Source organism: Lampetra fluviatilis, chromosome 2, assembly GCF_964198595.1.
Source record: "Lampetra fluviatilis chromosome 2, kcLamFluv1.1, whole genome shotgun sequence".
NCBI classification, from domain to species: domain Eukaryota; kingdom Metazoa; phylum Chordata; class Hyperoartia; order Petromyzontiformes; family Petromyzontidae; genus Lampetra; species Lampetra fluviatilis.
Genome location: NC_136276.1, coordinates 2,122,363 through 2,145,607, shown reverse-complemented (window position 1 = coordinate 2,145,607; position 23,245 = coordinate 2,122,363). Strand labels below are relative to the sequence as shown.

Below are 23,245 nucleotides of genomic sequence, written 5' to 3'. Positions count from 1 at the left end.
GTGCCACGCGGTGCAGCGCGTGGGGCTGTGTGGCACCATACACGACGTTTCGGCGTTGGGTTTGCTTCTTTGTTGCCCAAGTGAATGGGACGGTGTGCGGTGTGCGGCGTGAGGACGCCGCGATGTGCGAGACTCTGCGGTTTGCCGCGTGGCTGACACCTCGTGCGGCACCTTGTGTCGCGTGGCTGACACTTCGTGCCACGTGGCTGACACCTCGTGCGGCCTGGCGGTGCAGACGAAGCCTGTGGCGTTCACGGTGCGCACCAACGTGGGCTACAACGGCTTCCACGAGGAGAGCGCCCCCATCCACGGTGCCGCCATCTCGTTCGAGGCCAAGGACTTCCTGCACATCAAGGAGGTGAGCCCTCACCCCCAACAAATACATCTGGATTGAGAACACTCGTTTCTTCGGGACTGCTTCTCGTTTGTTTTAGTTTGTTGTTCTTGATTTGAAGCTTTCGTGACTGCATGAATCCATCCTCTCTGGTTCCGGTAAAGTCACGTAGATAATAAAAGCACACGACGTTTCGGTCGCAACACAAGTGTCCGTCATCACCTATCTACGTGACTTTTCCTTGCCGCGCACCTCCGATTAGCACGGGTGGCTACGTACGGTGGGAAAGAAGTTCGACATACACGCATATAGCCCACACCCCCCTCAAACCCGTATCTCCCCCCCGCGTACTCTCACATCCCATACTTAAATTGGAATAATCCCGTTCCTTTGCCCTTTTGTTTTGCCATTTTGTTTGTGTGTTTTTTTTTTTGCTTTTTTTTTGGCTTTTTTTGTCCCGTTTTTCCAGTTTGGTTCACTATTAGCCCGAATGTAACGTTCACACGTCACTTGCATATCATTTAACACCTCGCCGGGGTTGCGAGATGTTAACTGCTTCGCCTGGTATACAGGTGGTCATGGGTTCGATCCCACCGTCGCCTCGCAACCGCTCAACGGGCCACCAACGTCTTCTCCTAGTGCGCATGCGGACGCGGGGTGGTGGTGGTGGTGGTGGTAGTGGTGGTGGTGGTGTGGTGGTGGTGGTGGTGGTGGATTGTTCTGTCGTTGTTGTGAATACGCTCGATTCTGGTGAGGGGGCCCCTGGCTCTGCCGGATTGGGGAATCTCTCCGAGCGCTCGCTCTGCCGCGCGCGCGTCGCAGAAATACAACAACGACTGGTGGATCGGGCGGCTCGTCAAGGAGGGCTGCGAGATCGGCTTCATCCCGAGCCCCGTGAAGCTGGAGCACATCCGCCAGCTGCTGGAGCAGAAGGCGCGGCAGGGGCGCTTCCATGCAGGGTGGGTGCCGCAACCAGCCACCACACCCCACACAACGCCCCAACTCCACACACCACCACCGCACCACCACACCCCACACAACACCCCAACTCTACACCCCACCACCGCACCCCAGACAATGCCCCACCACCGAACCCCACCACTGCACCCCACTATCCGCACCCCACCACCGCACCCCACACAACACCCCACCACCGCACCCCACACAACACCACACCCCATTACGCTCCACCACTGTACCCCACACAACACCACACCCCACCACACCCGCTCCACCAGTCCTCGATCACAGCCTCCACACCGAGGGGGTCAGCAACCTGCGGCTCTGGAGGTGCACGCGGCCGTCCTTTTCAGGACTTCCTCGGTGATGCCGCTTGATAATTCACGGACCGCTGTCTCGTATTCACGTCGCGTTGTTGCGGCTCTTGAAATATTGAGTCGGTTTTCTATTTTTTACTACGGAATTCGAACAAAGAATGGCTCTTCGTGTTGTTTTGGTTGCCGACCGCTTTCACCACGAAAAACCACGCGGGAGTGGCGGGCCTCCCTGGGCCTCTACTGGTGCCGCGGTGGCTAGGAGATGTTAACTCCCTCGCCTGGTATGCAGGAGGTCGTGGGTTCGATCCCGACCCTGACGCCTGCTGTGTGTTTGAAGTTTGAGGTGTCTCTCTCTCTCTCCTTGGGGTCGAGTGGATTTTTCTCCGGGTCCTCCGGTTTCCTCCCTCCACATTTAGAGTGTTTGGCTGCTGTAAATGTCCACGAGCTGTCATTTGTGGCCAGGTTGCTTCTATCTCAGTGGGCTTCACCTGGTAAAATAAAAAAGAATTGTTTACTTTTATAGTTTAGTGGCGCTGGGACTCTGGGTGCCGCCTGTCGCCCGATTACACAGACACCGGTCGCTGCTTCTCCCTCTCTCTTTGTTCTCTGTCGTCCTCTTCGTCGCATTCCCGTGTTTTGAGTTTCTTGTGCATTTGGAAGTCTCTTTGAGATGCCGTGGCATTTAAGTGATGAATAGGTGCAAATCCTTATCCGCTCCTCTTCTCCATCAGTCATCGATCCATCCCGTGTGAGTTTGATGTCTGTCTCATCTTGAGCTCATCTCCACTTTGTATAATCTCCGTGCGTTCCCCAACTCCTCTGCAACTGCTCGTGCCATCCTTTCTCCACCGCATCTCCGTACTCCGTCACGCCGTGATCTTGAGCTGACCGCCCCCCCCCGGCTGCTCGCCCCGCAGGAGGCAGGGAACGAACTCGTCATCCAGCCTGGGCGACCTCGTGCCGGGGTCACGGCGGTCGACACCCCCTTCATCCGGTACAACGCGGACGCACGCTCGTACATGAACACGCACGCGCAAGCACGCACGCCCTAAACCTAGATGCGCTCCACACGCAGGGGCATCGATGAGCTCCAAGCCACTGCAGTTACCCCACGCTCCTCCCCACCCTCCCCACGCTTCTCCCCACCACACCACACACTCCTCCCCACCACCCCACACACTCCCCCCACCACACCACACACTCCTCCCCACCACCCCACACACTCCCCCCACCACACCACACACTCCTCCCCACCACACCACACACTCCCCCCCCACCACACCACACACTCCCCCCCACCACACCACACACTCCCCCCACCACACCACACACTCCTCCCCACCACACCACACACATCTACCCACCACACCACACACTCCCCCCACCACACCACACACTCCTCCCCACCACACCACACACTCCCCCCCACCACACCACACACTCCCTCCCACCACACCACACCCTCCCCCCACCACACCACACACTCCACCCCACCACACCACACACTCCTCCCCACCACACCACACACTCCCCCCCACCACACCACACACTCCCCCCCACCACACCACACACTCCCACCCACCACACCACACACTCCCCCCCACCACACCACACACTCCCCCCCACCACACCACACACTCCCCTCCACCACACCACACACTCCTCCCCACCACACCACACACATGTACCCACCACACCACACACTCCTCCCCACCACACCACACACTTCTACCCACCACACCCCACACTCCCCCCCACCACACCACACACTCCCCCCCACCACAGCACAAACATGTACTCACCACCCCACACACATCTACCCACCACACCACACACTCCTCCCACCACAGCACAAACATGTACTCACCACACCCCACACTCCCCCCCACCACACCCCACACTTCCTCCCCACCACCCCACACACATCTACCCACCACACCACACACAACTACCCACCACACCACACACTCCTCCCCACCACACCATACACATGTACCCACCACACCACACACATGTACCCACCACACCACACACATGTACCCACCACACCACACACATGTACCCACCACACCACCACCACGTTCCTCCGCACTCCACCGCCCGCTGTTCCGGGGACGTTAACGAGAGCAGCGGCTGCAGCAGCAGCGGCAACAACAATCATCATCCATCGCCCGCATCGCACGAACCCACGCCTGGCACGCACAGCCTCTCCCTTCTCTCGCTCTCTCTCTTATCTCTCTCCCTCATCTCTCTCCCGCTCTCCCTCCCCCTCGCCCCGACCCTCTCTACCACTCGCTCGCCGCTACTCTCTCTCTCTGTTCTCCTTTGCGCTCTCCCTCTTGGCCGAGTGTGATGTACCGTCATATGCGATTATGTCTGCCTTGGTGTTGCCCATTGTCAGTCTGCGCTTGCTGTTCTCTCACCACCCACCAGTCACGCTGACCCCTTTTCCTGCATCACTCCCCCCCACTCCCCTCCACCCCCACCCCACTCCTCTTCCCGTCCCTTGGCACCCAACGCCTCCTCAGCCGCTCGCCGTTTTATTTCGCTAACCTAGATTCGACACGCTCGCTCGCTCTCTCGCTCGTGGCCTCATTTCTCTCTCGTTTGCTTTGAATACACGCGCGGTTGTGGACTCGATGTGTGCTCGCGTTTTTTGCTTCTTCGCTGTATTTCCTTTGCTTCATTGGTCGTTTGTTCGTGTTGGTGTTGTTGTCAATATTTTTGTTTCTTTGTTTTGTGTTTCTGTCCCCGTCTGCCGTGCGATCGACTCTGCACATCCCGCACGCACGCGCACGCACGCGCACGCACGCACTTGCACGCATGCACACACTCATACGCACGCGCTCACGTATGCACTCACTCGCACGCATGTGCACGCACTCGCACGCATGCACTCATGTACACGCACACATATACACACGCACTCTCGCACACACGCACTCATGCACACGCACTCATGCACACGCACTCATGCACACGCACTCACGCGCACGCACTCATGCACACGCACTCACGCGCACGCACGCACTCATACGCACGCACTCACGCACATGCGCACACTCACGCACACACGCACGCATGCTTCTTGGTATTCATTCATCTTCATCCTTTTGATTCAACCTCCTGGAAATGTCACAACTGATTTTTGCTTCTCTCTGCTCGAATCATCCAAACAAACATTTCCTAAAAATGTTTTGTATCAAAACGAACAAACCTTCTACAACCCGGCCTTCAAACCCTCCACCTCACCGCTAATTGCAATCACCCCGTAAAACACCAAACCAAACGTCGTAAAACCCCGTTGCCATCCATCGCCCAATATTTAACTGAACCTCCGACCCACCCATCGACCTAACAATCTAACAACAAAACTCAATAACTTCCAACCCAATCATCGAACTAACATTCTAACAACACATCTCACCAACCCAACCATCGAACTAACAATCTAACAACAAAACTCAACAACCGGATTGTGAAACAAATGCCTCAACGAATGCCACCAATGCCCCCCCTCCAACACTGTGACCCTTGCACCTCTGACTTCCGAACCCATGAAACCTTCCGACCTATGACCCTCTCCAACTCCGTCCCTGCGATTCGCAACCCTCCAACCCACGACCGTCCGACTTCCAACTCCCGTTTACCCACGACCTCCGACCCTCGACGGACTCGCGTTGCCCCCCCCCCTCTGCTGACCTTTGCGACCTCTTGACCTGACGCCCGACCCCGGCCCATCCGGGCAGCGTACGACTTAGACGCAATGGGTCTGGAAGCGGAGGAGACTGACCTGCAAGGAAACTCTCGCTACCCTAAGGGCAGCGCAGGAAGCGCTGGCTCCGCACAGGCCAATGCCAAGCGCAAGCCCTTCTTTAGGAAGGTACTGTTCCGATACTACTCTTAACTATTCCAACAATTTTGACTGTGAACCAGGTAAGGCCCACTGAGCTACACAGCAGCTATTTTGTCAGAAGCGACCACCTGGCTATCGCGAATGGAAGCTCGACGAAGAGGCTTATCGTCGTGTGGAAATTTACAGCAGCCAAATACTCTCAAACGAGTGATGTTCACTTTAAATGTGGAGGGGAAAAAAGCGGAGGACCCAGAGAAAAATACAAGCGACCACAGGGAGAGACACGCAAACTCCAAACATCAACCCACGGTCTCCTGTACAACAGGCGAGGTAGCTAACATCTCACCACTGTGGCGCATGTAGTGGGGTGGGGGGGGTAGGGAGAGGGTGTGGGGTGTGCCAAGTACGGTGCTACCACCTCGTGCGTCGCTGTAGTGAGTCACACGCGGTGTAGTGAGCCACTAGTGAGCCACTAGTGAGTCATGCACGGTGTAGTGTCGTGAGCCACGCCTGGTGAGATTTCGCAGTGTCGCGTATGGTGCCACATGCACAGCACCTCATGTGTCAACATCAACTTCATGCTCGTGCATGTGAACGTGCACACACGTGTGTGCGTGTGTGCGCAGTGTGTGCACGTTCACATTTGTGCATTTTAAATCAGTTGGGCAGGTGGAGTGAACGGATCGTTCATGTCGCGAACGGGCCTTTAATCAATCTTTTAAGTGCTGCCGAAGAGAGAGAGAAGCACGTCATGTCAAGTTGATTTTGTTTAACCAGCCGGGAACTCAAAAAGGCAGGATGAGTCTCGTCGCAATGATTACTGCCGTGTGTAAAATCCCAAGTTTTGTACGTTTTCGAATTTGGCAAATGTTTGACTCCCACGCCAACAACGCAGTGGCCTGCTCTTGCGAAGTACGTCACGGGATCTTTAACGTCCGCTGTGGAATCGGCACGGTCGCTCCACCCGCAGTGAACACACTGCTCGGCCCGTGCCCGGGCGGACTGTGGCGGAGGCAGCAGAGGAGAGGGAGGGAAGGACGTCCAGTCCAGCGGGGATTGATGAATGGAGCATTGGGCGATGAAGGTGCAGAGAGAGAAGAGAGGGAGGGAGGGAGAGAGGGAGAGAGAGAGGTGAGGAGAAGGGAGAGGCAGTTGCTTTCTGGAGCAGAGGGAGTAGGAGAGCGAATATGTAAGCCCATAGAGCCGGAGTGAGGTCACAACGAGATTTGTTGTGTGTGTAGATGATTCACTCTGTTGTTGGTGTGAGGCAGTTATATATAGTTATATATAGCAATATTTGCGAATAACAGTTGAACATAAATTGAGAATCCAGTTATCCGCTACCCTATTCATCACAAATCCCATAATCCGTGGTCATGATATACGATCAACAGAAACGGTGTCTGTTATCCACGTGGTGTGGGAAAGCCATCCTAATCTCTGCTTTTTATCTGAAGCTAATTTTTCACGGATAAGAGGATTTCATATATCTTTTTTACACGTTTTGGGAAATAACTGAGATTTCTTCACATACGCAAATGTACTGATCGACCAACATCGCTCCCATTCCCCGCTAACATCGGCGTGGATAAAGAGGAATCACATTAAATTTCGAAAGGCCCGTATGTCGACTTTTGATCACGCCGATCTCGTAAGTTACAAGATAACCAATCAGATAATGCGTCTCAATCTGTCCCCTCCACACATAAAAAAAACCTGAATGCAAGTTGTACTCCTCCCGTCAACCACGTGGCCTTAACGAGAGTGCTTATTGTTGGGGAAAAGAGCAGCATCATGAGCAGCAAGTCATGAGTTGAGGCTTGCGTCAGCCTGAAACCCCAGCAGCGTTCGGTTCCAACACAAGCAAACTCTGGACCGGCTTTGACATGCAGCGTCTCGTCAGCAGTCGGTCTCGTTCGAACCGATGGTGGTGGTGGTGTCGGTTAACGGGGGTGGCTCCCCCCCTGTAGCCCCCCCCCCCAACACCCCCCCCCCCCCCATGAGTCTTGACTGCCTGACTCAGCGCTCGGGGGGGGGGGGGGGAGGTCCAGGTTCATTCCGTAGCCATTAACAACGTCAGCAGCAGCAGCGAGCATTGGGATCGTGGCGTGACTGCTGACTCCTCTAGGCTGACGCAAGCCTAGACACGGGACTTGCTGCTGATGCTGCTCTTCCCCAACAATCGGCACTCGCGGTCGACAAAAGTTGTTCCCCCCCACCCACCCTGATTTTGTGCTGCTGGAATTGCTGGAAGTGCTGGCCTTAATCGGTGCTCGCTGACAGCGCCTCGAAGGGGCTACACGGGGTGGGTGGTGTTTGTGCGCACACACGTGTGCGTGTGTGTGTGCTCATGCGCGCACACACGTGTGCGTGTCTGTGTGCTCATGCTCGCGTGAACGCGGTTCACGTGACACGCCCCACGCATGTGCTGATGTCATCAAAACTACTCCCCGGTCGAAATAACCCCACGGGACGTGGATGCGTGCGTGCGTGTGTGCGTGTGTGCGTGCACCTTAAGGCCTTAAGATGCACTTAGCCTGGCACAAGCGCCCTGGTGATGTCAACGCCACCTTAGTGGCGAATGGCGGTCGTTGTTGTTGTATGCGTGCATGTGTATGCGTGCTTGTGCGTGTGCTTGTGTGCGTGTGTGCTTGTGTGCTTGTGTGCGTGTGTGCGTGTGTGCTTGTGTGCGTGTGTGCTTCACGCTCTCCGTCTTGAGCCACGCAGGAGCACTCGCTCAGAGAGCAACGTGCCGTGCCGCGTCTGTGTGCCTACTAACGCTCCTCCCTGCCCCACCTCCACCACTTGCCTTGCCCCCTCTCCCACCCCTGGCCCCTCTCCCCCCCCCCTTCCCAACATCGTCCCCTTCTATTATCACCTCCCTTATCCCCCCCCTCCCTCAACCGCCCCCTCCTCTATCACCCATTGCTAACACGCCTGGCAGCAGCCAAGCAGAAGCAGAAGTCGGTAAGAGAATCATCTCATAACCGTCCGCACCCCCGCCCCCCCCCCCCGCGCGAGAACGTACGCCCCAAACCTGCTGGGGCCGTGACCTTGAGTGACCCCGGGTCCATCGCTTGAAATGACCTTGGTTTGTGATTTTTAAATGACCCGGATTCTTGACCTTAAGTTTCACGGCCCTTGCTGGCACGAGCTTCTTCTTTCTCTAGGCCCAGGTGATATTGGGGCGGTTGGGTGGGTTTTATTTATCCATAACCGGGCGAGAGCCCCCGTCTCTCTTCCAAGGGAGATCACGGGATACAAATTCGGGAACAGAACCTATATTAACGCCGTGTAAATATGTGCAGAAGTAAGGTCGATAGAATTAAAAATTGGCATAATTATAAATAGATTTATATATATATAAATAATATATGTTTTGTGTTGATGGCGTCCCGTAGCAGAAACAAATCACTCCGGTGCGTAACATAGTTGGTTGACAAAGCCTCGACTCTGCCGATGAGACCCGGTGAACGGTTTGCCTGCATAAAAACGAAAATCTTTTGTAACATTGGTCCAGAAGAAGGGCAACAGGATAGGACTTGACATTCACGAACCACTGATGTTAGCCGTGAGCAGGAACTCAACTCTGGTCACGGGGCTTCAACAGCACAGAGTGGTATAACCACTGCACTGCTACTCTCCCAGCAAACTTTGCTAACGTCCGCTGATTGTAAGATATCTATGCACATGAAGTCCTCACATGGCAGTCGTAATCTGCAGTCGGTGTCTGCTATTCAAAGCATTTCAATCATTTACATTCACGAATGCGAAATACATTGCAAAAAATATATATTGCAAAAAATTCAGGCGAAAATCACATGACCCTCTTCAACCTCATTCCGCTCACTCGGAATCACCGCACTGCAAGACTATGAGTCCCAACCAATGTGGAGATGGAGTTGGTACGACAGAATTGGATTGCATCGCTCGCCACCAGTCACAGCAGGAAGACGCTTTCATCAGGCGGAGGGTTGATTCATCTCTCTACTGCTGCCAATGTTGCCATCGTAGAGCAAACAGCTACGATTTAAAGTTGAGGTGGCCGAGCTGGATCATTGTGTCGGCAGCAGCGGAGCGGTGTGCATCATCGCTGCGAATGCGACGCTCCCTCCGTGTTTGTCAATCGGGCGCCGAGTCGTCGTACGCTACGCGGTTCTGTTCCGGGTGGTGACCACAGTTGCCGCACTCTGCCGACGACTTGTTAGTTTTCCATTTGTGCGTCATCATCATTATCATCATCGTCATCGCCGTCATCGTCGTCTTCATCATCGTTGTCGTCTTCATCATCGTCGTCGTCATCACTGTCGTTGTCACCATCATCATCATCGTCATCGAGTATTCGCAGCTGATAGGGCTGATGATGGCTTTGTACGATGACTTTGATGATGATGACGGCGTCTGTCCGTGATGTACGACGAGGCTGTAATGCGCCGCTGTAATTTAAGCCCTCTCAGTCGACCGACCTTGGTGATCGATAAGTTCCCCTGGCGGTGTTCGGCGTGAGACGGCTGTGGTCCGGTCTCGTGCTCTAAGTGCTCGTCAGCGATTAGAAATATGTAACAGAAACGTCGCGTGCCGGTAAACCCATGGCTCGCACGACACTCCTCCTCCTCCCTCCTCCTCCCTCGTCCGCTTCTCTCGGAGAGCCTCGGTTTCGGCGTTCACCTGCCGGACTTAACGACGTATGGCAAACACCCGTCGGGGAATAATTTCGGTCGTCCGTGTCATAAATGTTTCTGTGCCCAGCGCGCACCGCGGGACCTTGACCCTTGCCCTCCCTCTAGGGCCCTTTCTCTCGGCGAGAGTTGCCACTTGTCCTGAGTTTGTGCATCGTCGTCCTCTTTTTGAGGTAGCCTTGATAATAATAATATAAAAATTTACATTTGCAAGGCGCGTGTCATCCAAGGGTCTCGACGCACCGATCTCTCGTGATGGGAAATCTGCGTAGTGTTTCCCGAAATATTGAACGTTAGAAGTCCCAGTTTTTGTCAGCAGCAAGCGATTCTCCTCCCCTCTCGCTCTTTGTGAGACAATCTTACTCCCTTGATCTGTCCCGGTTTTTTTTAATTTATTTTACACCTCAGAGGTGGCGGGCTTACTTTGTTTACCCAGGTGAGAAGTCGAGAGGCAAGGACAAGTCTCATTTGCAAGACTGACACGACTAGGCCCACTCCGATTTACCATTGAAATGGAAAATATTCGGTGAGCAATCAAGAGCAGTGATTCCTCACCGAATTAGCAACTAATCGGGAGGTGCGGGGGAAGGACAACAAGCAAATGAGCAGTGGAAGCAACGCGGTATGACGTTGATTAACGTCGCAGAAAAGTAAAAAAACAAAACACTAAAAGGCCCCGATTCACGTGGTGGTATGCGATGATGTCCCTCGCCGTCCGGAGTTTCGCAAATAAACGCCGTGTCGCCGTTGTCTCCGGCGGGATCACGGCAGCGTTTGGGCCGCGTCGTCAAATTTACTGAACCTGGCCACAGATGCTACTCTGAGAGCGGTCACCATGTAAACTAAACTAAAACTAAACTATGTTTTGTTTTATTTGACCAGGTAAGGCCCACTGAGCTATACAACTATTTTTCAGAATCGACCTGGCTATCACAAATGTTAGGCCAACGATGTGGCTTATCATCGTGTAGAAATGTATAGCAGGCAAATACTCTAAACGCGTGATGTTGATTCTAAATGTGGAGGGAAAACCGGAGGACCTGGAGAAAAATCCACGCGACCACGGGGAGAGAGACACCGCAAACTCCAAATATACAGCAGGTATCAGGGTGAGGATGAAACCCACGACCTCCTGTATACCAGGCGAGGTAGTTAACATCTCGCCACCGTGTACCCTCTCCACACCTCCCCTCCATCCTCGCCCTCCCCGTCTCCTTCCGTCACCGCCAGACGGAGAATGTTCCTCCGTACGACGTGGTGCCGTCCATGAGGCCCGTGGTGCTGGTGGGACCTTCGCTCAAGGGATACGAGGTGCGGCGCAACAACACCACCAACTACAACAACTACACCAACAACTACACCAACACCAACAACAACTACACCACCAACTACACCAACACCAACTACACCAACAACTACACCAACTACAACACCAACTATACCAACAACACCACCAACTACACCAACACCAACTACAACAACAACAACACCAACTAAACCAACAACACCACCAACTACACCAACACCAACTACAACAACACCAACTAAACCAACAACACCACCAACTACACCAACACCAACTACACCAACAACAACACCACCAACTACACCAACAACAAACACACCAACTACACCAACAACAATACCACCAACTAGACCAACATCAACTACACCAACACCAACTACACCAACAACAACACCAACAACACCAACAACTACACCATCAACTACACCAACAAATACAACAACTATACAAACTACACCAACTACACCAACAACAACTACAACAACTATACTAACTACACCAACAACAACAATTAACGCCACCAACTACACAAACAACAACAACTACACCAACAACACCACCAACAACAACACTACCAACTACACCAACACCAACTACAACTACACCAACAACTACACCAACAACACCACCAACTACACCAACACCAACTACACCAACACCACCAACACCACCAACAGCAGCAGCAGCGGGATATGGCACGAGGAAGGAAGAGATGGCAAGGTGTGGTGGCATCGACAGCGCCCGACGTCATGACCTCTGACTTTTAACCATCGCCTGTCTTTAACAAAGCCACAGCTACGAGTGGATTTACAAAGTGTACCCAGAAACATTAGTTCAGCCATACCCACTAAACAAACCCATACAAAATGTACAAGGTATACACCGACATACCGCTAAGGGGCTGTAACAAACATGAAGATGCGTGCGTGCGTGTGTGAATCTCGCCCCCCCCCCCCCCCCCAGGTCACTGACATGATGCAGAAGGCCCTCTTTGACTTCCTGAAGCACAGATTCGAGGGGCGGTAAGCAGAGGCCTTCATTGTTTTAAAAAAAATAATAATAGGGTGTTAACCCTTTCTGGCAATAAACCAGGAGGTGTTAAGATGTTCCAACACCAAAGAGAAACCTTTTGCCAGGAATCAAAGTCTGCATGAACCACACGTACTTGTGGTGAACATGCAAACAAACGTGCCCTGATCATTCATGTTTGATGCATTGTCTTTGAAACTAATTGGCCTATACCAGAGGCGGCCATCTTTAGGGCCTCGTCTCACCAGACCAGTGAACAATGGAAGAAGGGGAACAGCACAAAGACAATGCCACTGTCAGGGCATTTAGAGCTCGAGGTGAGCAGCTACAAAATGGGGCCTTTCTGGGGGCTTCATTTCTCACTCGCTAATCCACATACATCGCTGGTGGACCGGAGCAGGCACGCGGCGAGCAATGGTAACGTCACCGCGCCAACATCAGGACGATGACTTTAACCCGCATCCCAACAGCGTCGAGTCGGCCGCGTATCCCGTGCAAATGTGTGGGCAGTGCTCATTGTGTTAAACATTCTTAAACCACCGAATCGTGTACCACCACCACGTGATCCAGGGTCTCTTTAGAAGGTGTGTGTGTGTGAGAGGGGTGACCAGCTGGATCAGGGATTCGGAGACACTGAGGCTGCAGTGCTGAGATTCTGGGTTCCAGCTGCCCCTGGTGTAACTATTAACTCGTTAATTATTTATATGTCACCAGTGAAGGCCCACTGATCTATATAGCTCCTTTTCAGAAGCGGCCTGGCGATCACAAATGGTCGCTGAAACATCTCGCCAACGTGGCGAGATGTTTAACCGGCTTCTCAAGTGTAGCCAGTTGATGGGTCTTGGTCACCAAAGACTGCACCCCAAAAACTCCGTGATGTTGTTTGCACTGAATTGGCTAAACTACAGCTCTGATCATTAAAAACATTTATATTGTATTGACGGTCATGAACATTTCTGTCTGGAGCTGCGCGCGAGTGAAAGTGGATTTTAAAAAAAAACGTCGTTCCAACGGATCTCAGAGGTAGTTCTGTGGTGTCTGGCTCAGCGGACCATTCTCCACACGCACACGGTGGGGAATGTGCACCGCAGTGCGAGACTCCCCAGTGGACGCTTCGTCTCTTGCAACGACGCTGATCGCGTGAATCACCAAATTAGTTTGAGCTACCGAACAAACGATATTTCGTTTGCAGTTTTGGAACAGCATTGTAAGTAAGTAATGTTGAAATGGGCGTGCGTGCGCGTTTGCAGCATCTCCATCACGCGCGTGACGGCCGACATCTCCTTGGCCAAGCGCTCCGTCCTCAACAACCCCAACCGGAGACCGATCATCGAGCGCTCCAACACTCGCTCCAGCATCGGTGGGTCCCCCGGAGACCCCCACCCCCTCACCATTCCTTTCTCCTCCCCATACTCGTCTCCCTGTCACCCCTTCTTTCTCTCCCCCCGCCCACCCCGACGTCTTTACTTTCCCCTGACCCCTTCCCCTGACACCCCCTCCCCTCCCCATCCCTCCCCACCCCCTCCCACCCCCCTGCTAAAAGAGCGACTTGTGTTTTAATCCCTGAAATGAGCAGCTGTCGTCCGAACGGCCAGATACACTCGTTGCCTGCTATAGGAAAGCGGGACTTGGATCGTCCATAAACCACTTCAACTTTGGCTTCAACTTTCCCGGCACCGTGATGATGATGATGATGGTGACGACGACGATCCGTTCCTGTAATCCAGCGACGTGGAGGCAGCGTTGATGGAACCGCGCCGGTGATAATAATGCACGTTAACCGCGACGCTCGCTCGCCTTCACCAGCCCGCCCTGACCAGAATGGTTCAAGTATGGGGTCAAACAACCCTTGCGGCTCCCACGGCATTGGGCGACCACCATCCAGCAGTGGATACATAACGGTATACTTGACCGCACTGCGCGCAGCGGCGTGCACGACCGTGGACACGCGCGCGTGCGCGCACAGCGGTGGTGCGGTCCGACGCGATGGGGCGCGTTGCATAATTGACGAGGGAGTAATCGGGCCCGGCTCGTTTGTCATGTTTACACCGTGCACTGGAGTGGGGGGCTACGGCCGGCGTGATGTAAACACGCCGCTCCGTCAGGCACGACGGCCCAGCTTGCAGGTGTCGCTTACTTCTTCACCCCTCTCCCTCCGTAACATCTCCCGTGCCCTCGACCTCCCGTGCCCAGTTAAGAATCGGAATGTTTATTTAGACCGGAGGAATCCACTGAGCTACAGAGCTCTTTTTCACAGATGTCCGGTCGGGGTACAGGGTCAGAACGTCGGCCACAGCGAGGGAGCAGCCGCCCACTGCCCGAGGCGATGGTCTCCGTCCTGTCCCGCACCCCCGCCAAACCCCCTGATGAGATCCGCGAGAGGGGTAGGGGATGCTGCCTTGGTGTAAAGGGCGAGAGTGCACGGCGCTTGCGATCCGCGGGTCGCCCGTTTGCTTCGGTTTCCCAGCGCGGCCGAAACGATCGGGCGAGGTTCTTGAATCCACCCCGGCCTCCGTCGCTCCTCCTCGTTCTCTGTCGTCCACCCGGCAGAGTAAACGGCCGAACCGCCGCAAGTTGACTGGCAAGTCGCGCGCCGGGGTGGGCTAAAAGTGTGGCTCCTCCAGGACGTCCGGCCAGCGTGAAAGAGGAGGGCAAAAACCGATGCGTGAAACATTGTACGCGCGGTCGCGATTACCCCAAGGCTAGAAGAGTTGAGCGTTTGTAAATGTGCTGACTTGGAGTGATTCGCACGGTTGGCTACGTACGGTGCGAAAGAGGTTCAACACTGGAGCTCGCGCTAGCAGAGGCCCTTCCGCCAGTAGTGGCGTCAGCACAGCAATGGCAACGCCGCGCCTTCGCCGCTTTCTACAACTTGAGATGTGTCGTCTCGCTCGCACGAGCGGGATCAGTCGCGCGCACGAGCCGATTTCGTCGCTCCGTCATCCGTGGTGGGAGCGTTCACCTCGGGACACTCTCCATTCCTTTGAGACCGATCGCAAACAACCGATTCGCACGAGCACGGTTCGATGCATGTGTCATGAGCGTGAGGATCGATCGTATCGGACGACCGCCGTACGCTACCGTCCGTGTCACCACATCGGATTAAACTATTTTTTGTTTTACCAGGTAAGGCCCACTGAGCTATTATAGAGCTCTTTTTCAGAAGAGATCTGGCTATCGAAAATAATAGCTCAACGACGTGGCTTGTCACGTGGAAATGTATAGCAGCCAAATACTCTAAACGCACATTTCTAAATGTGGAGGGAAAAACCGGAGGACCCGGAGAAATATCCACGCGACCATGGGTAGAACACGCAGACTCAGCGACCGGTGCCTGTGTAATCGGGCGACAGACGGCACCCAGAGTCCCAGCGCCACTAAACTATAAAAGTAAACAATTCTTTTTTATTTTACCAGGTGAAGCCCACTGAGATAGAAGCAACCTGGCCACAAATGACAGCTCGTGGACATTTACAGCAGCCAAACACTCTAAATGTGGAGGGAGGAAACCGGAGGACCCGGAGAAAAATCCACTCGACCACAAGGAGAGAGAGAGAGAGAGACCTCAAACTCCAAACACACAGCAGGCGTCCAGGCTCGGAATCTAACCCACGACCTCCTGCCTACCAGGCGAGGTAGTTCACATCTCCTAGCCACCGTGGCGCCCTTCAACGTGGCACAGCCATGCCCCATTGACTCGCTCGAGTGGAGTGTGACCGCACTCCAAAAACTCACTTCCAAGTCTTTTAATTGTATACATATAAATCAACTCCGCTTAGAGTCGCGGGACACACAGCCGATGGACGCATCCGCTAGGCAAGAGCCTCCTCCTGACTCACGGTGCAACCAGCGGCCGACTGTCCAGCGGGAGGCAACGATTCTTCGTGTCGTTCGAAAACGCCTCTTGCACATTTGGAATGTTTGAGATGTCTGTCTCTGTTCGTCGCGGTGATGTTTAGCAGCGCTTGGGGGGGAAAAGGGAAAACTAAAAATGCAGGATGACATCCGCCCCCACCGACGCGTTTGGACGTTGCAGAGTGGCGGCAGGGTGGTTGTTAATGTATTTATTTTCATCTGCTCCGCCGTTTTTTTTGATCGGAGGAATTTGCAGGGATTCGTGGAAAATTCGGCGAGCGAAAAGGTGCGGTGCATCGCAGTACTTGCGTGGAAAAATAACAGCAACGTCTGCAGCTACTGTGCTCATTCGTGGTTTGGAACAAATGAAAATATGCGCGACATGATGATGTTGATGATAATAATAGCAAAAAATAATTTTCCGGAGTAAGAAATAAAAAGTTCACATTCTCGGCGGACGGGCCTTTCTAAAGCCAAGTCACCCACAAAGTGAATTGGATACACATGTATTGGGCACCTTTACATTCACCGTAGCTGCGTATGGATCATTATTATTACAGTGTTGTTATTATTACATCAACAACTTTCCTATGGAGACACTGGCTCCTGCCATAGGAATCTGGAATTCAACCATTGGCTTAGGGCCGCTAACAGAAGATGAGCTTCGTCCAATGCTCGTCTGAATGCAGGGTCACTCATGCGATCGCCTATTTTCGACGAGCGGGACAATTTTAAACGATCGCGAAGCATTTACCCAACTGTAATCAGTTGAACGATTCTAATTATTCTTGTCGTTTATAAGCTTACCAATTGTCCCCCTGAGCTTTGCGATAACGCCCGCGGCGGTCGGCATGGACGCGGGGCTCCGCCAAGCCGTGAGCCACCGCTGCTACCGCTGCCGCTCTCCGCCAGGTTCCCCGCAGTGGCTTGCGCCGCGCCTCCCCCCACCCCTGGCGTTTGGTTTCGACGATTGACTTTTGGTCGAACGGCGAAGTGGACGAGAATCATCGAGCGTGGCGACAATCTTCTTGGTTCTTTCGGTGAAGTCACGTAGAAGGAAAATAATAAAATAAATTATTATTATATTTTTTTATTTTATTATTTCCCTTCTACGTGACTTTACCGAAAGAACCAAGAAGATGAATCCCTGCAGTCACGAAAGCTTTAAATCGAAACATGGCGACAATGACCGTGGCTGCTTGCCCACCCAAGGAGCGAACGCCGAGCCCGGGTGAAGACGCAGAACCGCGACGGTTTAGTGACGTAACGGGAGGCGGCAGTGCGCCGAGGAAGAACAAACACGGTAGTTGATTGCGTGTGTGTGTGTGTGTACAGGGTCCGTTTTACTCGGTTTACTAATTGTCTGAGTTTATTGGGTGGGGGAGAGGTGTGAGGGGGAGTGGATTCGACGTGCGACTCAATTCAGTTGACGAGACTTGGAGAACGACAGAGCCTAAGCCTCGATCGACGCTCGACGGGTAATCACCAACAAGGCCCAAGATCAGAACTCATTCATTCTGACTGCATTAACACCAACGCCCGCTCCCGGCACTCACAGAAATGGACAGATCTACAAAGCGTTTGTTTATTTTCCACTGATTTGCAGATCTTGTGGAGAAAGCCACGGGGAAAACGTAGGAATGAGTGGCCAGTAATGGTGATGGATCGTGGCTCCAGGTTCAGAAGGATACAAAGTCTCATGCCTTGGGTTTTCCGTGGTCGGGTAAAGTACACGGGTGAATGGTTGGACGATCAGAGTAAAAATAAAAATTGTTATTCCGATTTGTGATATTATCGGCGTCGTGTGGTGAGATAAAGAATCAATTCGGAATGCTCTCCGAGCAGTGCCCCGTGCTAGAGAACAGCCCACGAAGGGTGACATCACTCTCCTCTTATCCACAACACTTAGGAGGCACCACATTTGTGCATGTCCTGCTGTGAGAAATATCTGGTATTTCTCATTCTCGTGATTTGGCCAAATGACATGACAAACAGAAACCCATTGCTACCCAGGAGGTTCACCGCACTTGAGAACTCAATTTAATTACGGGCGGTGGAAAGCCTGGATTTGAACCCAAGATCTCAGTTTTGTCGGCTCAGTCCTCCAGCCCATGAACCACCCAGCCACCTCGTATGAAAAGCCATTGATAATTTATGAACGGAATAGCAGTTTAGTGCTGTCACCAGACCAGAAGTTGCATGGGCTGCATGCGTGCCCTCTGGTGGAGATTGCATTGATGACGAAGCCACTGTCAGTGCGTTCCAGTTCATGGTTCTCCACGTGAGGTCTCTGTGTGAGTCTATGGTTCTCTCTGCAAATATATGGGTCTCCGTGCAAGGCCACGGGTCTCTTGCGCTCATGATGAAATCGGTGCCATCGCGTTCCACTTAATGAATCCGCCTGCACACGTGATCGGCTGACAACTGGAAAACCCGGGGAGGACTTTGGTACACTCCTCAAGCTGGAGTCGCGAACCATCACTGGTTCCAACGTATCTGTACTTACAGTGGCCAATTGCTCGCATTTACAGGTTATTATTTTCTTTGTTAAAGTCTAAGCAAAAATAGCTTATCGAGAGTATATGAATAGTTTAGAGCGATGAGGTTAATATAAAAAAGCACTCAATTATGGTATTGGGCCCAACCTTTCAACATAGGAGCCTCCTGAAAGCCAGTTTTGAGACTCGGTGAGACTTGGCCGTGAAAGAGCCAGCGCATCGTCAATATTGATTTTGGTTTGGTATTATTGCCATACAGAGAGGGTGGCGACCTTTCTTCCCGGACCAAACCCGGACATATTTAAAAAGTCTGCGTAGGTTTATTATCAAATCTGTGTCAGTGCCCAACAATAAAGTTCAGTGCAATAACTTGATACCACAAATCAAATTCCTTCCACCCAAACACAGATGTAAATTTCCCAACTGCACATATCAAAACCGGACAAATGACAATGGTACATCCAGATTATATAATGCATTTCATGGTTGGAATATTACTACTGTACCTTATATACAAATTGCAATATTATTTCGTATTGTATGATCCTCATCATTGAAGTACGTTCGTAATAATTTGCTGCAACACTCCTATTATGAATTTTATATTCCCTCCCCCATGGAATCATCGATACATTAAGTGTATTGTATTGTTATTATTCCAGTACGGTATTATAATAAGTGATAGTAAACCAACCTTGGCAGTGAGATCCATTTCTGGTGCCCGTGCCCCCTGATCCCCTGACCCTTTGACCCCAGTGACCCCCGTGTCCGCAGGGTTCATGCAAACGGGGCCATGAGAGATGAGAGACCCATCATGGCCCCCCAGCAGCCTATAGAACCCTCAACACTGCCCACTGCTGTCTGCACACAGCGGTGTCACTCGCGACATTCGGGAGTCAAAAAGCACTCCCTCTCAGAGGCTGCTCCCCAGCCCGGGTCATAACGAAGGCCACATGCTATAATGAAGGCCCTTGGCTTTGCAGGAAGGCCATAAGGTGAAAAGGCCTCACATTTAAGGCTTTCAGTCTGTGATTAAGGCCTCTAGCCAAAACTCAAGGCCATACTCAACAATGAAGGTCTCCAAATCTTCAAGACCTCCATTACATTTTCAAGGCCTCTCTGATACTTGAGGGCCCATTCTGTGCTAATGATTCTAGCCCCTGCTGAAAGCGTATCCGTTAAAACTTCAGTCTCTTCATTGAGTAATGAAGGCTTCGATTGATCAAGAAGGCTTCGAATTATCATTAAGCCTTCTCAGTCCACGTCCGTGGGCCCTCAACTATGTACAAGTTAGCGGTCGGCGCTAAATTAAGGCGCTCGATTGATTCAATAATACCGTGGCGTACGACGACCCCCCCTGGCACTTCTGTGCCTGTGGTCACGCTTCACGAAGGAACGACAACCGGTCGCTACTCACCAGCCCCCCCCCCCCCCCCATAATTTCTCAGAGCTGAGTGACACCGCTGTTTCTCGGACTCCGCTGTTCCCCCTTGAGCGTGCATCGTGAATGGGCGAGCGCTTTCTCCCCCCTCCCCCGCCGCCTCCCCCCACCTACCTTGGATTCGCTGCCCCCTTGGTTCAAGGCCCGGCTGTGTGCGTACGTTTAAAAAAAAAAGCGCCGTTTTTTTTTCTTCTTCCTGCATTCGTTTCTTTTACCCGCTAACCGATTGTGTTTCGCCATCTCTGTCCGCTGTCTCTCACTGTCCGTGCCTCCCTGCAGACGTTCTGGGTATGTATTTGCCCCTGGACCTTGCTCATGACCCCTGACCCCTCAACCCCACCTCTCGCCGTGTGCTGCCCTCTGACCCCATGCCAGCTGAGCCCCTTCCCCGCATGGCACACAACGATTTCACCGCGTGCGTCAGTGCTTTACCAACCAGCGGCTGTGGACCTCGGCTCGCATTTATTTATTCGTTGTTCGTCGTTTATGATTTCACAAACAAGAACTGGATCTTTTTTTTCACGTACAGCACGCGAGTGTTTAACGCCGAAAGCTCAGAAACTGGATATATACAATAATACATTACAATTTAATTTGGTAGTGTGCGGCGCCGGATACCATTTTTTTGTTGACTCGGCGGACCGTCACCTCGCTGCGTGCAGCCTCTGAGCAACCGTTGCTGGTGGCGGCGCAGTGCCCACGACAGCCTTGCCAACGTCGGCGGTGGGCGGTGGGGGGCAGAGTTCACATCGACCCGCCCAGCCTGGTAGAGTCAGTGGGTACCTGCAGGTATCGTATCCAGTACCACGTTACCAGGACTGGAAGCACATTCGAGCGTCCCTATCTATACCAGCCTCCCAATTCAGGACCAGTGGTACTCAGGCACGTACAGCCACGCCGGTACTGCAGCTCCGTTTATCCTTGAGCTGCCTCTATTCGAAGGTACTGCTGCACAAGGGCGGCACCTTGGCATTGTTCAATAATTCCATGTATCGGCTGTTGCAATTGGGTTAAAGTCAGGACTATGATTTAAAATGCACGCCTACTCTCGAGAATGATCTCCCATCTGACAATGAGCCAGCCACCCATAATCTGCTAGCTATAACCCTAATCTGGTAGCTCAGTCTCCCTTTCAAAGTCTGCCCTCTGATGGCAACTCTAAGGACTCTTCCCCTGCCCCCACCCCACCCCATCCATTACTCGCTCTCAACAGTCACTGTGAATCAATCTGCAGGAGCCAGGAGGCCTACGGCCTTGCCCTTAGCGTCTTCCACCCACCGGATGCGCTAGCGCAGAGCTTCTGGCAGGCAGGGTTAACCGCCGAGTAGGGATGCACCCGTCGCCATGAACCCCAGGCAGGTGTCCTCGCAGAGCCATCAGCTGGGCTGGGTCAGCCAGAAAAAAAGTGAGCCTGGTGAGTCAAATTCTGCGGGTGTTGATGGCAGCTCGTGGCTTCGGGGGCTTGAGGATGCTCGTGACGATCGAAAATGCAGAAGCGGTTTGTGCCGCGCCAGATGCACGCTGCCGGGAAGCCGCCTGTGATCATGCGCACCCCGTTTGGTGACGACGGCGCTGGCGACGAAGCTACTGCCAGCGCGTATCCCAGTTACAAGTGAAGCTGTCTGAGCACAGCTCATCACGTGAGGCTTGGAAAGAATAAAAAAAATTAAAAACCCGGTGCGGAGTTTGTCGCCTCACCGAACCGGAGCCACGAGCCACCGCTGCGCAGTTGGAATTCCCCACTTTGATTCTCCATTTTGCTCCACGAAGGCGCCTTCGCACCAATGGCTGCAGTGGTCATCGACGTGTCCGGATCAAGGCTATGAGGGGCCTAAGTCTAATCGGAGTGAAGGGCCTAAGTATGTATTACAGATAAAAAAAAATCAAGGATAATTATTTATTTTGCCCGTATCAAATTTACACATTTATTCAACTCGAGGTAAATTTACTCTGGCAGTGCTACCGCCGCTTAGCTGTTAACTTCAACATGGAAATGGAGGGCCTAAAAGGGATGGCCTACACCACATGAGGGCCTTACTGCCATTGTCGACCTATTGCGTGTTAATGAGGTGGGTTTATTTCTTTCGCTTTTGCGTTTGGGAGGGAGTTTTGTTCATTTGTTGACTTCGTCGGCCCAAGGTCCACCGCTCGCCGCAGGCTGACTTCACCGCATTGAACTTGACTGCAACCCTCTGGAGTGTAGACATCACCCTCATACTAACCCTCTCTGGCATCGTATCCGAGTGGCGTTCTTTTGAAATGCCCGCGCGTGCGCACGCGGCTGATATTTGAAGCCGAAGCATGTAATCGCGAGTTTGCGTTTAATCGGTCATTACCGACCTTCTGCACATAACTCTTTTAAAGAGTCCCCGCAGAGACGCGCACACGCACGGGCGCGTCTTTGTGATTGGGGTGAGCGTGCTCGCATTGCGAGGCTTCTGAAATTCAAGTTCTCGCGTCTCCCCCACCGACGACCATCGTCACGCTCGCATTTGTGCAGTGTGTGCCCCCCCTGGGCAGAATACCAGAGTACATGTAGAGCCCCTCTCTCCCCCCACCGCCACTCTCCTCCGCATCCGCGCGCTCAGACAAAGGAGCCACCCACAGCCTGTAACAGAGTATTGGGGCAAATGCTGTTAGCGAGCACCAATGAAGGCCAGTACTGCGCAAGATGGGATGGTGTGGCTATTAGCACCGCGCCCGGCCGCCTTTGACTGCCCCCCACTCCCAATGCTGATGTTTAACACACCGCACCAGGTACTCAAGGCTGAGTACAGCCAGAGGAGGCCTCAGGACCAGTTCAAATATTCGCCACTGTGATACAGACACATGCACACGCGCGCACACAAATTCGCGCGATACGGGAGGGAAAATAAGTCGGGTGCGGGAAAACTGGAAACAAAAAAGCATTGTTTAAAACTTGTTCAAATTAAAACGATAGCATGCATTAACACTCCTGCATTTCCTAAT

At 52.9% G+C, this 23,245-nt stretch overlaps 1 protein-coding gene across 4 annotated transcripts in view; it reads left to right on the top strand.

The window, feature by feature from the left end:
* The window catches only part of CACNB1 (calcium voltage-gated channel auxiliary subunit beta 1), a 100,628-nt gene that overhangs the window by 59,894 nt on the left and 17,489 nt on the right, over positions 1-23,245 (top strand). For 3 of the 4 annotated variants that reach the window (XM_078866681.1, XM_078866683.1, XM_078866684.1), the window contains 7 exons: positions 236-358; positions 1,157-1,293; positions 2,529-2,605; positions 5,361-5,494; positions 11,377-11,457; positions 12,416-12,474; positions 13,732-13,841. In XM_078866681.1, coding sequence (XP_078722807.1) covers positions 236-358; positions 1,157-1,293; positions 2,529-2,605; positions 5,361-5,494; positions 11,377-11,457; positions 12,416-12,474; positions 13,732-13,841 — 721 coding nt within the window. Of the gene's footprint in view, positions 1-235; positions 359-1,156; positions 1,294-2,528; positions 2,606-5,360; positions 5,495-8,411; positions 8,435-11,376; positions 11,458-12,415; positions 12,475-13,731; positions 13,842-23,245 lie in introns of all 4 variants that reach the window. The other variant, XM_078866682.1, reaches the window with a different exon arrangement.